Source organism: Terrapene carolina, unplaced genomic scaffold, assembly GCF_002925995.2.
Source record: "Terrapene carolina triunguis isolate 2854851 unplaced genomic scaffold, T_m_triunguis-2.0 Scaffold51556, whole genome shotgun sequence".
Classification (NCBI taxonomy): Eukaryota; Metazoa; Chordata; order Testudines; family Emydidae; genus Terrapene; species Terrapene triunguis.
This window is the reverse complement of record NW_020715907.1, coordinates 2,435-19,518: the sequence shown is the minus strand read 5'-3', so window position 1 is coordinate 19,518 and position 17,084 is coordinate 2,435. Positions and strand designations below refer to the sequence as shown.

General features: G+C 45.7%; 1 protein-coding gene across 1 annotated transcript; it reads right to left on the bottom strand.

Annotated features, from left to right (window-relative positions):
* Positions 1-6,514: 6,514 nt before the first annotated feature.
* On the bottom strand, positions 6,515-7,462 carry LOC113405905 (olfactory receptor 52E4-like). The gene has a single exon (XM_026647221.1). The coding sequence runs from the start codon at positions 7,460-7,462 to the stop codon at positions 6,515-6,517; it is 948 nt and encodes a 315-aa protein (XP_026503006.1).
* Positions 7,463-17,084: the final 9,622 nt, after the last annotated feature.

Genomic DNA, 17,084 nt, shown 5'->3' with positions numbered 1-17,084 from the left:
CCACACTTGCAGATGTAAAGATCCGGGAGTTAACCCCCCTCAGAGAGTGCTGCAGGGACAGGGCTGCTGTGTCTTCACACTGTGAGCTGCCAGCGCAATGGCATGGCCACACTTCTATCACTTGCAGCACTTGCAGCGGCATTCAGAGAGGTGCACTCTGGGTAGGTATCCCACAGAGCACCTCTTCCCCTTCAGCCGCCAAGGTTTGAGGGAAGGGGGCAGGGGCTCTTGGGGCAACCTGGGTCCTGTCCCAATGCCCTGTCATATATCGGTTCACATCCCAGGAGTCCTTTCCCTTCCATCCACAGTTGACGGCATCTTTCAATAGTTTTTGAACTGCACACTCTGTCCAACTCTTCAGTCTTCGTGAACAGATCCTGAACTGTTGATGAATATGCTGATGGGTCTCACTAACATGTCACGAATGGCAGTCCAGCTACTCCTTAAACGGCAAGTGAGGATGAGGATTCCGACAAAGATGGTGACACATGTGGTAGAGACAAAACGAGATTACTTGTGGCATTCATGGTCTTTCTGACCACAGTGGAACACCATTTTTTGGCTCAGGAAACAAGCACTGAGTGGTGGGAACCTATCATCATGCAAATCTGGGATGACGAGAAGTGGCTGCAGAACTTTTGTATGAGGAAAGGCACTTGCATGGGACTGTGTGATGAGCTCGCCCCCACACTGTGGCACAAGGACATGAGAATGAGAGCTGCCCTGATGATGGATAAGTGCATGGTGACCGCACTGTGGAAGCTGGCTACTCCAGACAGCTATGGATCAGTTGCTAACCAATTCAGAGTGAGCAAGTCGATCGTTGGATTCAAGTTGATGCAAGTTTGCAGGGCCATTAATCACATCCTGCTCAGAAAAACCATGACTCTTGGCAACGTGTGTGACATTGTGGATGGCTTTGCACAGATGTGTTCCCTAACTACAGAGAGGCCATAGATGGCACACATATTCCAATTGTGACACAAGACCACCCAGCCTCCGAGTACATTAATAGGAAGGGATATTTCTCCATGGTTCTCCAGGTGCTTGTGGATCATTGTGGACGTTTCACCGACATTAACACAGGCTGGTCCAGAAAGGTGTACAACGCACGCATCTTTCGGGACACAGGACTGTTCAGGAAGCTGCAAGCCGGGACTTTCTTTCCGGACAACAAGATCACCATCATCAAAATGCCCATTGTGATCCTGGGAGACCCCGCCTACCCCTTGATGCCATGGCTCATGAAGCCATACATGGGGAACCTTGACAGCAACCAGGAGCAGTTCAACAACAGCTTGAGCTGGTGCAGAATGACTGTTGAGTGTGCTTTTGGCTGTTTTAAATGCCCGCTGGTGAAGTCTTTATGGGAAGCTGGATCTTGCCGATGACAACATCCCTATGTGTATAACCGCATGCTGTACCCTGCATAATATTTGTGAAGGGAAGGATGAAAGCTTCACGCAGGCATGGACCACTGGGGCTCAGCGCCTGGAAGCTCAATTTGAACAGCCAGAGACCAGCGCTATTAGAGGGGCAAAGTGCAGTGCCGTGAGGATTAGAGATGCCTTGAGGCAGCAATTCCTTGCTGAAAGGCAGTCATGTTTGGTGCCATTCACGGGAATGCAGTGGTCCCAGTGCTAGTGGGCATCTCTGATTGCACCATATGATGCACTGATGAGCAGTGCCTGTTGTTTTCTGGGCTATGCTTGCTTTCACTTAATGCAATAAAGAATGTTTCAAACCAAAAAAAATGTATTTCTTATATTAAAAAAATATTGGAGAGACATCAAGGGGATGACACATCTGTGCTGGGTGGAGGAAGGGTGGAGGAAGGTGGTGTGTGGGGGGGTTCCAGAATCATTACAGATTTGTATATATCGAGGTGTCGTATGCAGCCTTGCTGTCTGCAATGCAGTGCAACGGGTGCTGCCCTTCATCCAAGCTGAACTGCCTGTGGACGGGAGTTGAGTGAAGTGGGTAATGGTTGGAGACTGCAGGGCTGGACAGTGAAGTTGTAGGTGTTGGATGCAGCTGCTGATGATATGAAACAGGATGGTGGCCAAACTGTGTTGGAGGTGACATGGGGTGCAAGGGAAAAAGTTTTGGGACATGGACTGCTGCAAGGGGTGGGGAGGGTGTGGAGCTGCTCCGTATGCAGTACTAGGAGCGCCTACACCAAATCTGCTTGGTGCTCCCTAATATTTAGGAGCCACTCTGAGGTTTCTTGACAGCAATGTGCACTCTCCTGCACATACCCTCCTTTCACTGTCCCATCACTCGTGCATTTTTTAATTTTTAGCAAGGGACTGCTGCATAACTTCATGCAGAATGTCCTCCTTGGTGTTTTGATGCCACTTCCTGAGTCTGCACAGCCATTCGGCCAGCGGTAACAAGGAGGACTCTGATAGAAAATATAGGTAATGAACCACCACTCTTAAGAAGGTCCCAGAGAAATACTAGGGGTGTACTGTGTAGCCTTTTATTCAGTTTGAGGTTAATTACAAGTCGAACAGGGTTATCTCTGTTTTTTTCTAGATCTGGAGCCCATAGGAACACAAGAAATCGCAGGCAGATCTGAGATAAAAGGATCAGGTTCCAAGAGCCCTTTATACAGTTACTGGGCAGCACAGCCCACAGCACAGGGTGAACAATAGGGTTTTGAAGTAACTTTCTATTTCCTAAACATCACTGGTAATTAACTACCTGGATTAGCATAAGGTTATTAGTCATTAAGCAGTTAAAGAGAGTTCACCAGAAACTTTAAAGAGACATATAGAAAATGATATTATTGCACCCTCTATCTAATAATATTTCCTTTTTGTCTCTGAATTAACTGAATACAGCTCTAGACAGGAATCGTTTGGTTACACTGTTAACCTCTAATACGCTGTCGGTAAACATAGAGAACTAGAGTCTGGAATATCTTCCAGTTCTTTAATAATACAAGTCTACATCTCAAAGCTCTAACCTATTTAAGATGGAATGGCCCTAATGATCATTTACATACTTTTCTAACCTGTCTCTAAAGGGTGAATCTGGGTCAATAGCCTGCAAGTTGCTTAACTCTTTCTGGCCATGTGTTACACAACCCCTTTTGCAGGGCCTGGGGCTGTTTGGGTTAGCGATCATGTGACCTGAAAAAGAGAAACTGGAAACAGAGTAACAGAGGGAGAGTGTGCTGAAGGAATTGGAGAGTCTGGGGGAGCCAAGCCAAAGCTAGCCTCAGGGCCTTGGTGATTGGTGAGCAGGTTTCTGCTCCCAGAGAGAGGCACTAGAATGGAAGCTGCACTGAGAGAGTGGGCCTAGAAACCCAGAGCCAGAGGCAGGGCTGGAACAGTGCTGTGACTCAAAATCACATGGGTCTTGTTTGTGGGCCGCAAACATGCTCGGCTGGTGAGTGTCCAGCTTCAGAAGCTCGAGTGAGGCTGTGACAGCAAACCTGGAGCTGCTACTCATGTGTGGAAGGGGAATAGGCCTGGACAGAGAAGTGCCAGAAGGTATTTTCTTCACCCAGATGTAGCTCCTCTGCAGTCTGTTTTTCCCCAAGTGCTCTCATTTCAGAACTGATCAAGTCGGGCTTCCCGGAAGGAAATGGGTTTTGTTCCATCTCTCTCTCTCTCTCTCTGTCTCTCCTGGTGCATTTAGGCCCAGCTCTCTCTCTCCTTTGTAACTCACCCCTCCACAGACATGCCTCCCTCTCTCTCTCTCACTTCTAAGTCCATGGCCACTGCCAACTATCACCCTGCAGCTGTGGTAGCCTATAGTCTAGCCTACTTGCTTGACTATGTATTTTTCCTTATAACTTTCTTATTTTCTTTTGGGTTTGATTATTTGTTTTATTAATAAGTTTAAAGATGTATATTAGAGTATATTTCACCTGAAACACAAGGTACCTGGAGACCACATCCTGTATGTTGAACTAAAGCAGTTAACATATATGAAAAGGGTTGGAGAAAAGTGCAGGCAGAACCTCCTGATTAAGTTGTGGAGAAGTTGGAATAGGATCTGCAACCCTGCACATTCTAAATAGGCATGCGCCAGGGTCTGCCTCATGATGCAAAATGGGCAGGCATCTGGAATGGGGGTGAACTATGCTACATAGATGCCCGTGCTCATGACTCCATGAAGGAGCCACCAATTGATATCTCCGGTGAGCAGTGGGACCAGGGTGTAGTACTTTCTGGCCACAGGCGTTCTTCACCATCCAAAGATGGTACTAGGTCCCACCACTTGGTGTCAGGGCATCTGAGGAAGTGGAGCATGAGCATGTAAAGTTGTTCCCTTGGTGGAATTCAGAAATGAAACGGCTGCAGGCTGTGCCGCCCGCACTGGTTATCAATGGGAGGGGGTCGGGAGGACTCATGGGATAGGAGCCCAATCAAGAAGTCCAGAGGTCCTGTTGTGAGGGGTGGTTGGGGAGTACCCTCTTGTAGGACCCATTCAAGGAAAATCCGAGTGGTAGGTGATAAGGTGGCCCCCGCCTCATCGAGTATGTGCAGGGGGGTCTGAAGGGTGAAGCACCCCAGGTGAGCTCCAAGATGAAAGAGGCCATCTTGACCACTAAATGGTGGGCCAAGAACTGGGCCGGCCAAATGCAGGAGGAGTGAGCCCGGGCAAGATGGAAACAAAATATAACCATGTGGTTCAGCCAGGAGACATAGGTAAAGGTGGAATTGTCATCTGGGTGTTGGTTGCACCAGACGTCCACCAGGAAGTGATGATTGATGATGTCTCTGAGTATGCCTGCAGCAGCCTGGCCGCTCTCGATCCCTGAGCAATTCTGGTCCTCAAAGATGGTATTAAAATCTGCACACAGGACCAGGCACTAGTGAGGATCCAAGGTGCCGAGGAAGGCAGACACCTGTTGATAGAAACACACCCACTCTGGGTCTGCATTCAGGAGGTAGATATTGAACAGATTCAACGTCAGCCCCTCCACACAGGCCTGGAGGTGTAGCAGGCAACCTGGGACGACATCGGAAACTCCCAGCATCTCAGGCTGTAGGTCTGGGGAGAACAGGGTGGCCACCCCAGCCGAATGAGTGCTGAGGTGTGTAAAATATAACCCATCCCACCCAGCCGCCAACTAGTCTTGGTGGCTGGATCCATGTTGGTTTCCTGCACCTGAACCACAGAGTACATTGCATCACAAAGGAAGGAGAGCACCTGGTGACTGTAGAGACCCACCCCAGAGCCTCTGGTGTTCAATGTTGAAAAGATGGTTGGCTTCAATCTAATGGCTGAGGAGGATCCTTGCGGGCAGGAGGATCCCAAGCCAGCCTTACAACAATTGCTGACCAACCTGAAAGGCTTGTCACAGAAGTTTCAGGCCCTCTAGTAGACCAGGATGTCCTACCTCCCGGTTCCTCTCCTCTCCTCCAAAACAGCCCTCATGGCCAAGAGGACAAGATGGAAGTCTCCCCAACGCTGGAGAGGGAGCTTCACCTTACCCTTGAAATCACAGGGGTCACCCAGAAAATGGTGAAACTCATCCTGCAGCACAGTGGGGGAAGTGGTAGTGGACCCATGATGATCCTCTGGGTGGGCCCCTGTTAATACCCTGTGGCCCTTGGAGATGGGCAAATAGGGAGAAGACCACTGGTGCAGCGACTGTACCAGTGGCACCACGCAACCCGTCTCAATCTCCAGAAAGGGAAACGGAGGTGAAGGGAAAAGAGCAGCCCCTAAAGCCTCAGGGAGGGGAGAGAAATAAACCACCCTCTGAGTTTCATCCCAGGACAGGGGAAATGAGGCAACCCCTGGGTGGCAGCGGTATGGAAGATGGGGGGGGAAAGAGTAGGGCTTCTTTTCCCCATCCCCTCCCTCTGCTCCACATGAATCACATGATGATTGTCATGTTCTGTGCATTCCCTCCGAAGCACCTTGCACTGGGCAATGTCAGAAGACAGGCTACTGGGCTACATGGACCATTGGTTTTAGCAAGTATGGCCATTCCATCTTCTTATTTAGACCCCAGATGTATCTGCCTCCTTCTCTAACACACTATACCCCACCCCCCTCCCAGAGCTGAGATAGATCCCAGGAGTCCTGACGGGGTCTCTCTCTCCACAGAATTGGTAACCAAGTAACAATAAACATTCAAATTTTAACACTAACCAGTGTCCCTTAAGTGACTTGCCATAAGATGTGAGAAACTATTGGTTTTAGAGATGACTGGGTCATGGTTGACAAGGGGAGGGGAAGACAGGAGCAAGTGACAGGAGCAGGGCCTTGGGGAGAAGACACACAGTAGGGTCGAGGCTTGACAGAAGAGATGAGGCAAGATTGCAATTTCAGGGATCCAGCTACCAGCAATTAGAAAGGTGGCAACCCAGTGTAGTGTACATAAACTGATTCCCCAGTTCATCGCATTGACACAGCACAGTAAGGACAGGAAAGGGTTTAATGTCTCTTTGTCAAGTAAGTGATTCAGGGAAGAGGCTCCAGCACCATGCACCAACAAGCTCTGCACAGAGATCAATCTGAGAGCCAGAGCACAAGGAGAAAACATTTAGGTCTCTTTATGTGTAAAGAGCTGGAGCAGCCTGCCCCGGATCTGTTTGGTCCTCACCCCGTAAATGATGGGGTGTAACACGGGGGGCACCAGCAGGTACACACTGGCAATGAGAACGCGTAAATGCAGTGGCACATTTTCGCCAAACCGCTGCGTGATAGAGGAGAAGAACATTGGAATGTACAAAGCTAAGATGGCACAAAGATGAGAGATGCAGGTCCCAAAAGTTTTGAGCCGGACATCCTTTGTGGGGAGGCGGAAGATGGCCCGGAGGATCTGAGTGTAGGACACGGCAATAAAAAACACATCCATTCCAATCCCAGAGAAAAGATTAAACAGGCCATAGTAACTACTAATGCGGATGTCAGCACAGGCCAGATTCACCACAGCTAAATGCCTACAATAGGAGTGAGGGATGATTTTGCTTCTGCAATATGGCCACCGCCTCGCCACGAAGGGATAGGGTAATGTGAGTATGCCACTGCGCATCACCACGGCCAGGCCTATCTTGGTTACAACAGAGTTTGTCAAGGTCATGGAATGTCTCAGGGGATGGCAGATGGCCACATAGCGATCAAAAGCCATGGCCAAGAGGATTCCAGATTCCATCGCTGAGAAGCAGTGAATGAAGTACATTTGGGTGAGACAGGCAGTGAAACTGATCTCCCTGGAATTGAACCAGAAGATGCTCAGCATTTTGGGTACGGTGGATGTGGAGATGACCAAGTCAGTGACGGCCAGCATGCAGAGGAAATAGAACATGGGCTCGTGGAGGCTCGGCTCCCTCTTCATGATGAACAGGATAGTGAAGTTCCCCAACACGGCTATGGCGTACAAAGCACAAAAAGGAATGGAGATCCAGATATGGGCTGCCTCTAGGCCAGGAATGCCAAGTAGGATAAAGGTGGAGGGGTTAGTGAATTCGGTTGTGTTGGAATCTGACATGGAGTAGGGGAGAAGGTGTCGTTCTGTGTTCCCAGGGTCTCGGGTGATGGTCGTAGTAGAAATGCCTGAATGGAGAGACAACATTTGTCAGGGTTCCTTCCCCACTCTGAACTCTAGGGTACAGATGTGGAGACCCGCATGAAAGCCCCCTAAGCTTATTTCTACCATCTTAGGTTAAAACCTGGTATGCTGCCACCACCAAGTGATTTAACAAGAACCAGGGAAAGGACCACTTGGAGTTCCTCTTCCCCCAAAATATCCCCCAAACCCTTAAACCCCTTTTCCTGGGTAGGCTTGAGAAATATCCTAACCAATTGGTTACAGAGTGATCAAAGACCCAAACCCCTGGGTCTTTGGACAATGGAAAAATCAGTCAGGTTCTTAAAAGAAGGATTTTTTTAAAAAGAAAAGGTAAAAATCATCTCTGTAAAATCAGGATGGAAAATAACTTTACAGGGTAATCAGATTCAAAGAGCACAGAGGAACCCCCTCTAGCTTTAGTTCAAATTTACAAAACAGGGATAAACCTCCCTCTAGCAAAGGAAAAATTCACAAGTTGAGAAAACAAAGATAAACTAATACGCCTTTCCTGGCTGTTACTTACAAGTTTGAAATATGAGAGACTTGTTCAGAAAGATTTGGAGAGCATGGATTGATGTCCAGTCTCTTAGTCCCAAGAGCGAACACACCCAAAACAAAGAGCACAAACAAAAGTTCCCCCCCCCCAAGATTTGAAAGTATCTTGTTCCCTTATTGGTCCTTTGGGTCAGGTGCCAGCCAGGTTATCTGAGCTTCTTAACCCCTTACAGGTAAAAGGATTTTGGTGCCTCTGGCCAGGAAGGATTTTATAGTATTGTGTACAGGAGGGTTGTTACCCTTCCCTTTATAGTTATGACAACATTAATATAGAATCATAGAATATCAGGGTTGGAAGGGACCTCAGGAGGTCATCTAGTCCAACCCCCTGCTCAAAGCAGGACCAATTCCCAACTAAATCATCCCAGCCAGGGCTTTGTCAAGCCGGGCCTTAAAAACCTCCAAGGAAGGAGACTCCAACACCTCCCTAGGTAACGCATTCCAGTGCTTCACACTCTCCTAGTGAAATAGTGTTTCATAATATCGAACCTAGACCTCCCCCACTTCAACTTGAGACCATTGCTCCTTGTTCTGTCATCTGCCACCATTGAGAACAGCCGAGTTCCATCCTCTTTGGAACCCCCCTTCAGGTAGTTGAAGGCTGCTATCAAATCCCCCCTCATTCTTCTCTTCTGGAGACTAAACAATCCCAGTTCCCTCAGCCTCTCCTCATAAGTCATGTGCTCCAGACCCCTAATCATTTTTGTTGCCCTCCGCTGGACTCTTTCCAATTTTTCCACATCCTTCTTGTAGTGTGGGGCCCAAAACTGGACACAGTACTCCAGATGAGGCCTCACCAATGTCGAATAAAGGGGAATGATCACGTCCCTCGATCTGCTGGCAATGCCCCTACATATACAGCCCAAAATGCCGTTAGCCTTCTTGGCAATAAGAGCACACTGTTGACTCATATCCAGCTTCTCGTCCACTGTGACCCCTAGGTCCTTTTCTGCAGAACTGCTTCCTAGCCATTCGGTCCCTAGTCTGTAGCTGTGCATGGGATTCTTCTGTCCTAAGTGCAGGACTCTGCACTTGTCCTTGTTGAACCTCATCAGGTTTCTTTTGGCCCAATCCTCTAATTTGTCTAGGTCCCTCTGTATCCTATCCCTACCCTCTAGTGTATCTACCATGCCTCCTAGTTTAGTTAATATGAGACACTACATGCACTAGTGGAGATTGTTCTCATGGGAGGAGGAGATTGATCATTCTTCGAACACTGAAAAATGACATTTTGATTATTCAGAGAAAATAACAGTGAACAATGACCCTACTAAATCCAATTCCATTTTTGTGGTGCTCCCTGAATTAATAATTCCTACACTTTGTAGTGCGGGAACCTTAAGAGGTACCAGCAGAAAAACAAGTGTGGATACTGGTTATCCATCATTGTCCCCTAATTCAATGAGAGCCAGGATAGGGAGTCCATACTGTAGGGAGTTCCCCATTCATCCAGTTGCTCGAAATCTGACAGTGGAAAAAACCAAACTTTTGGGAAGACATATGCTGGGAGAAACATCCCAACTAGAACATACCTCAGGGAAAAGACCTGGGCGCCATTGATAGCAGCTCAAGAGAAACACCTGCTCATTCGCAGCAGTGGACAAAACAAAAGCAATGTTCAGATCTCTAAGGTAGGGAATGGAGACTAACATGTTTGGGATATGTATTCAGTTCTGGCCACCTAGTCTCTATTAAGGCTATAACATATATATAAAAGGGATTTCCAAGACAGGCTCTGAGAATGGGGGAGGCTGCCATATGCAAACATATAGAAAAGTCTGGGACTCTTTAATTTACACCAGAGACAAAGAAGAGAGCATATGATATAGGAGAAGAAAATAAATAATGAAACTGATTTACATTCAGATGGACAGTTCCCAACCAGTACTATCGATAGACACTTAGTGCTCCAAGAGGACTAATTCCCCAAAGCTGAGGAACATTGTCAGCAGAACTGATTGGGAGGAAAAATTTAGACAGAAAAATATGAATGAAAATTGGTAGGTCTTTGATAACAGTTTATTAGATAGCAGAAGAATCATAATTAGACTGCCAACAAAGTAAACAACTTTGGGGGAAAACACAGTTCAGTGATAAAGTGAAGGCAGATATTGGGGTGGGGAAGCAATATGCAAAAAATAGGAAAAATGGAAAATAGATAGCCAAAAATAGAAATCGGAAGTTATGAAAATTGATAAGGGATGTTAAGACATCAGGGAAAACTCCATGTTTGGCAGGGCTATGGATCAAAAAAGGAGGCTATTAAGTATATTAATAACAAGATAAAGCCTAGAAAAAAATTTATGCCAATCCCTGTGTTAAATGTAAAGATTTAAAAAATAAAAGGAAAGGTTTATATATATATATATATATACACAAGAATTGACAAGGTTAAGAAACAATGGGAAATCTGGTATGGGATTAGTTTAAAAAAAGTATAGAAATGGAAGAAATGCCAGTCACCAACAGGGTTTATAGAAAACAGATCTTGTCAAATAAACCTGATTTCATCCTTTTATGAGAGTACACATTGGTTGATCAAGGGTACACATTTGGTTGATCAAAGGGAACTACACAGATGCAACCAACCTTGATTTATCAGAAGCATTTGATTTAGTAGGGGAAAATATTGAGTTAAAAAAATTAACACCCTACAATATCAGTAGAGAATATGTAAAATGGACTGGAAACTGGCTAACTGAATGATCTCAGAAAGCTGTAGTCATTAGGCCTTCGTCAGTAAATGGGACTGTTTGTAGTGGGGTTCTGTAGGGATCAGTTCTAGGCCTGATGCTATTCAATATTTTAATCAATGACATGGAAGGAAATAGAAAATCACTGCAGATAAAATTTGTGGATGACCGAAAGATTGGCAGAGTGGATTCAATGAGGAGCCCAAGGCAGGCATACCAATTGATATGGAGCATTTGGTAAGAGGGGCCCATCAGAACCAAATGTTTTAATACAGTCAAATGCAAAATTATCCTCTTGAAACAGGGAATGCAGGCCCTACCCACAGACGACAGCTCTGTATTATACAAAACAAGGACCCTGAAAAGGATTTAGGGGACATTGTGGACAACCAACTCATCGTGAGCTCCCAGTGCGACGCTGTAGCATAAAGGGATGATGTGGTCCTATGATGCATAAACGGGGGAATGGTGAGTTGGAGCAGGAGAAGGATTTTACCTCTGCACATGGGATTGGTGAAACAAACTGCATCTAGTTCTTGGGTCCACCTTTGAAAAAAGATGTTGAAAACTTGGAGATGGTGCAGAAAAGAGCCAGAAAAATGATTGGAGGATAGAGAAAAAGGCAGACTGTTAGACATGAAGGTGTATATCTCTTTAACTTATCAAAGATATGATTGAGTGGAGACTTTCATTGGGAGAAAACCATGGGTAATAATGGGCTTTGTAATCTACCAGAGAAAGGCTGAGCAAGACCTGAATCCAGACTGGATGTTGGCAGATCCAGACTGGACTTTTTTTCTGGAACATCTGCTTAAAGGGTTGTTTACACTTAAAATGCTACAGCCATGCTGCCATAGCGCTTCAATATAGACACTGCTTACACAGATGGAAGGGGTTCTCCCCTCAGCATAGGTAATCCCCAAGAGGTGGTAGCTAGGTTGGTGGACAAATTCATCTCATGCTGTCTACACCAGGGCACAGATTATTCAACAAGTTCATGGAATGTATTGGAGACAATTTTTTTGTTCCAAAGCAGGAGAAAGCTACTAGGAGAGAGGCTTTTCTAGACTTGATTTTGACAAACAAGGAGGAACTGGCTGAGAATTTAAAGTGGAAGGCAGTTTGAGGGAAGTGATCATAAAATGATAGAGTACATGATTCTAAGGAATGGTGGGAGGGAAAACAGAAAAATAAAGACAAAGGATTTCAAGAAGGCAGACTTTAGCAAACTCAAGGAGTTGGTAGGCACGATTTCATGGGAAGCAAGGCTAAGGGGAAAAACAATAGAAGAGAGATGGCAATGATCTAAAAAACAAAAAAGGATCCTACAAAAAGTAGAAACTAGGTCAAATTACAAAGGAGGAATATAAACAAATAACACATGTATGTAGGGGCAAAATTAGAAAGGCCAAGGCACAAAACGAGATCAAACTAGCTAGAGACATAAAGAGTAACAAGAAACCATTCTACAAATACATTGGAAGCAAGCAGAAGACCAAGGACAGGGTAGGCCCATTACTAAATGAAGAGGGAAAAACAATAACAACAAATGTGGAAATGACAGAAGTGCTTAATTAATTTGTTTCGGTTTTCACCAAGAAGATTGTTCATGTTTGGACAGTTAACATAGAGAATGCCAGTGAAAATGGGGTAAGTTCAGATGCTAAAATAGGGAAAGAACAAGTTAAAAGTTACTTGGACAAGTTAGATGTCTTCAAGTCACCAGGACCTAACAAAATGCATCCTAGAATACTCTTATGTTCTTACGTAATTGCTAACATAATTCATATTTGGCCTGTAGAACTCCTTGGTACCAACATTATTGGAGTAAAAAGCACAGAAGAATGGGATTCACAAATGGATTGGCCATTGGAGGTGGTGCTGGTGGGATCACCTTAATTAAGGCTGTTACCTTCCATTAGAAGACCTCATTTTCAGCTGCTTATAAGTTTGTCAAATTTTAGACGTTTGGACTGAAATTTCGCATGCTGCGTGTCTGCTTTGAGCAGAATTGTTTTTGAAAGTTTCAGACATAACAGTTCAGCCAGCTTCTCGAATGAAGTTTGGAGAAAATATGTGTTACCCATGTTGAAAAATTCTCATTATTTTTCTAGTGAGGAACAGTAGTACCTCCAAGCTTTTCAGCAGATAAAAGACAGATAACAGCCCCTGTCCCCCAATCCCTTTAACAGACAGAGTCCTGAAATGCAATAGGATGGGGTGACAGTGCCTGTGCATTATCACAGTTGGCTCCTGACATCTGTACTCAGTTCTTCCTCCAAGGGGAGATTTGCCTCACTGGGCCCTGAGCAAAGTATGTTCCGTGGTGTCAGAATTTGGCCTTGAATTGCACATCTAATAACGTCTTTCATCCTGAAAGATTCACTGTGCCACTGAAATGCACCACCTTGGGGCTGGAGGCCCTCAGGTGGGATAAGCAGTGATTCACATAAATCAGAGACATTTTGGCCAGTGATTCTTTAGAAAAGTCATCACTTATGGCAAGGATTCTGGGATATGTCATTGTTGTGCAGAGCGGAAAGAACCACAGACTTACTCTCTATCCCTCTACACCCACGTTACACTGGATTTGTTGATCAGGTGATCTTCTCAGCAAGAGATGGGTACCTGTGAATTCTGAGATGGAAGTGTCCTCCCTAGAAATCCCCCTCAGGTATCCTTGATCCACACCTCTCTGAACCCAGCATCTTCAGCGATATCCCATGCCGAGAGCCGACACAGGAGTGTGCACAGTTTATAATATAGCTCTGTGTAGTCCCAGTGGGGTTTGCTCAGCCTGTAGAGGAGAAGAGAACATCTGAACGCAAACAGGCTGTAGACAAGCATGTCTCTGCCTCTGGGCTAATTATCCAGGTTTAGGAGTAAACAGTAATTAAGGGACATTCCCAAAGGGAAAGGAGAACTCCTGGGCTCTGTGCTAAGTCAGAGAGGAATTGGCTGCTCTGTGTATTTGTATATATTTATAAAATATAGTTGATTAGAAAGAAAATAAGGGATTATGCCTAGATGTCCATAGGCTCTGTGGTACAGGAGAGTATGTAGCCTTTTTGGGATATGGATTTATGTCTTATACAAAATTAGATCTCACAGAGCTTTATTTCTATAGATATATTACTGTGACCAATACCTTGGAACACCTATATACAATTACATACTTTCAACACATCTTGTACAGAGTAAGTAATATGAGATAACAAAGGAAAAGTTATGATTTGCTTCATATGATTATCCTATTTGTATGCATGTATAATATTTGTATCTAAAGCTATGAATATTGCATGTGTATCTATATTTCAAATGTGTTTGTTCCTGTGATAACTCCCACAATGTAGATGACATCTAATGAGTCCAGCAAATTGTGAATGGACTATTCAAGTTGATGGCCCATCAATGAACACAATGGATCATGGAAGAAGCCTATCCCCACTTATAGATTCATAGATTCTAGGACTGGAAGGGACCTTGAGAGGTCATCGAGTCCAGTCCCCCGCCCTCATGGCAGGACCAAATACTGTCTATACCATCCCTGATAGACTTGATGGACTTTCCTCTGGATGTTCTAGCCAGAATAGAGTAATGCCCCCTGCTATGATTCATTGATGCATGCAAGGGCATGTGACCAGCTCATGTGACCCTTGACTCTACCTTCTTCCTGAACTTATCCACTAGCTCTGCTGTTCTCTGTATGAGGAGAAATTAATAAGCTTGGAAAAGAGACGACTAAGGGGAGATATGATTGAGTTCTATAAAATCATGATTGGTGTAGAGAAAGTAGAAAAGGAAGTGCTATTTACACCTTCTCATATCACAAGAACTAGAGGTCACCAAATGAAATTAACTGGCAGCAGGTTTAAAACAAATAAAAGGAAGTATTTCTTCACACAATGGACAGTCCACCTGTGGAACTCTTTGCCAGAGGAAATTGTGAAGGCCAAGACTATAAAAGGGTTCAAAAAAGAACTAGATAAATAGGTCCATCAATGGCTCTTAGCCAGGATAGTCAGGGATGGTTTCCTTAGACTCTGTTTGCCAGAAACTGGTAATGAGTGACAGGGAATGGATCACTTGATGGTTACCTGAAATATTCTTTCCTTCTGGGCACCAGGCACTGGCCACTTTCGGTAGACAGGATACTGGGCTACATGGACCTCTGGTCTGATCCAGTATGGCCATTCTTATGTTACAAAAGCTCAAGGGGCTGTTAAGCCATTGACTTCCGTAGTAATTGCAGTTGTAGCACTGGGAATCACTTCATCTGAGAGCTAATCTGTCTTGACAGAAAGCAGTGCACATTAGTCTGATTATTAATGCAAGTGAAATGAAGTCTCTGGCGTTCATCATCAAGCAGCCTGTAGCTGTAATTTACCACCAGCTCAGTATTAACCTGTCCGGAGGGATTGCTGGGCAGGTGGCAGCTTAGCAGACAGTGCTGGAGGCAGCTCAAAAGCTGCTGCCCTGTTCCTTTCACAGCCTTTAGGGGGATATCATGGCAGCAGGCTTGCTACAAAGCTGCAGACTTATAGAAAAATGGGTACCCCACCTCTAGTGGAGAGATGCAAAATGTGATAGCTGAGGAAGGCTTTGGAACTAAAGACTGACATTTTCAGTGTTCCTGGTCTCAAGCAGCTACTCCATATCAAGGAGCAGCACAAGATCAGGAGGATATTCAAAGTTGAGCCCAGCAACCGCCCCCATCAGGTGTGTCAGTTTTGACAGTTTTCTTTCTGAGGACACATTACTTGAGTGATAGACCATGTGAGGGTTCACGCCCCTTGTTACAGGGCAGCACGGCCTAGTGGCCAGAGTCCATAGAGTCGCCCCCGGTTACAGGGCAGCACAGCCTAATGGCCAGAGTCCATAGACTCACCCCTGGTTACAGGGCCGTAGCCCCTTGACACTGGCTCAGCGGGGACATCCTACCGAAACACGCTGAGGCTTACCGGGGGCAAGGTACCAGTCCATCATCCCCCCCCGAGTAGCTTCCTACCATCTTGAAAGTTGGAGTCTCCCACGAATCTCCAGGTTCTCTGCGGGTCTCCAGGTCCGTTGCCTCCTCGGGCTCCTCTCGCCATAGGGCTTCGTGTTGGCCAGGGGAAGCCTCAGATCCCAGCAAGTTCAACGGTGGTGGCTGGTCCTCCGCAGGAGCTTCCCGGGTAGGTCCTTGCACTGCGGCTGCCAGCCCAGACTGAGCTGAATTCCCTCCTTTTATACTCCCAGAGCACTTGGAGCATGCCCAGTATGAACGGGGCAGGACTTCCTCTGTCAGAGCTACTGGTCTGACGCTGCTGGGGCTAGAGCGGGGCGTGGCTGCCCTGTCACAGACCACTACATGGAATGCCACTGCATGGCCAGCGATCACTGCACGAATATACAACCAGACCCCCTTAAGCACCTTCCCTGATATAGATTCAGTCAGTGCTCAGTTTGCAAGGAGGCTATGTTTTCTTTTGGGATTTGCCGTGAAGATGAAGATGGTGACTGATGGGAAGAATGGCTCCCAAGAGTCTGTTTCAAAAGATCTGTTGATCCAGTAATTTGTGTGTGGCTAGCGTCTGACAAACAGAAAGATCAGGTGACTCTTGCTGAAGAAGGAAAATGAGAGGGACATTTTAAAAATGTCACTTATTGAACCTGTGATGGATATCAGGGATAGCACTCTTTAATTCTCCTTTTCACTATACTTTCGCTTGCTTTTCTTCTGTGGTACAGGCTAGAATGTAGTCTTTTTCAGGACATGGATTTATGTCTTATGGAAAAATAGAAAATTAGATATCACAGAGCTCTCCTTTTATAGATATATTGCTGTGATATCTTGTACCCCAAAGCAACACCCTGGCACCCCCATTTTTGCATCTGACGTTATGTATATTGACTCTGGGTCTGTATTTCAAATGTGTTTGCTCCATTGGTAACTCCCACAAGGTACTTTACATCCACTCTAGCCAGCACATTGTGGATGAAACATTCAAGGTAGTGTCCCATTAAGAACACACAATCAGCATTTGAAGAAGCTTGTCCCCACCTGATATACTTTCCTGTGAATGTTCTGCTCAGCATATGACTTATTGAAGCATGCAAGGGCATGTGACCAGCTCATGGGAAACTGGGATCCATCATGTGCCTGAACTTATCCACTAACTGTGCTGGGGACTTTGTTTTGGACAATGAAGTTCCCTCCACATGGCAGAAGTTATAATAGCGAAAATCGACATCCAGGGCTGGCTCCAGGGTTTTGGCCGCCCCAAGCAGCCAAAAAAAAAAAAAAAAAAAAA

Excerpts from the sequence above, each read along its gene's own strand:
- LOC113405905 (XM_026647221.1), bottom strand. The coding sequence starts at position 7,462 with ATGTCAGATTCCAACACAACCGAATTCACTAACCCCTCCACCTTTATC.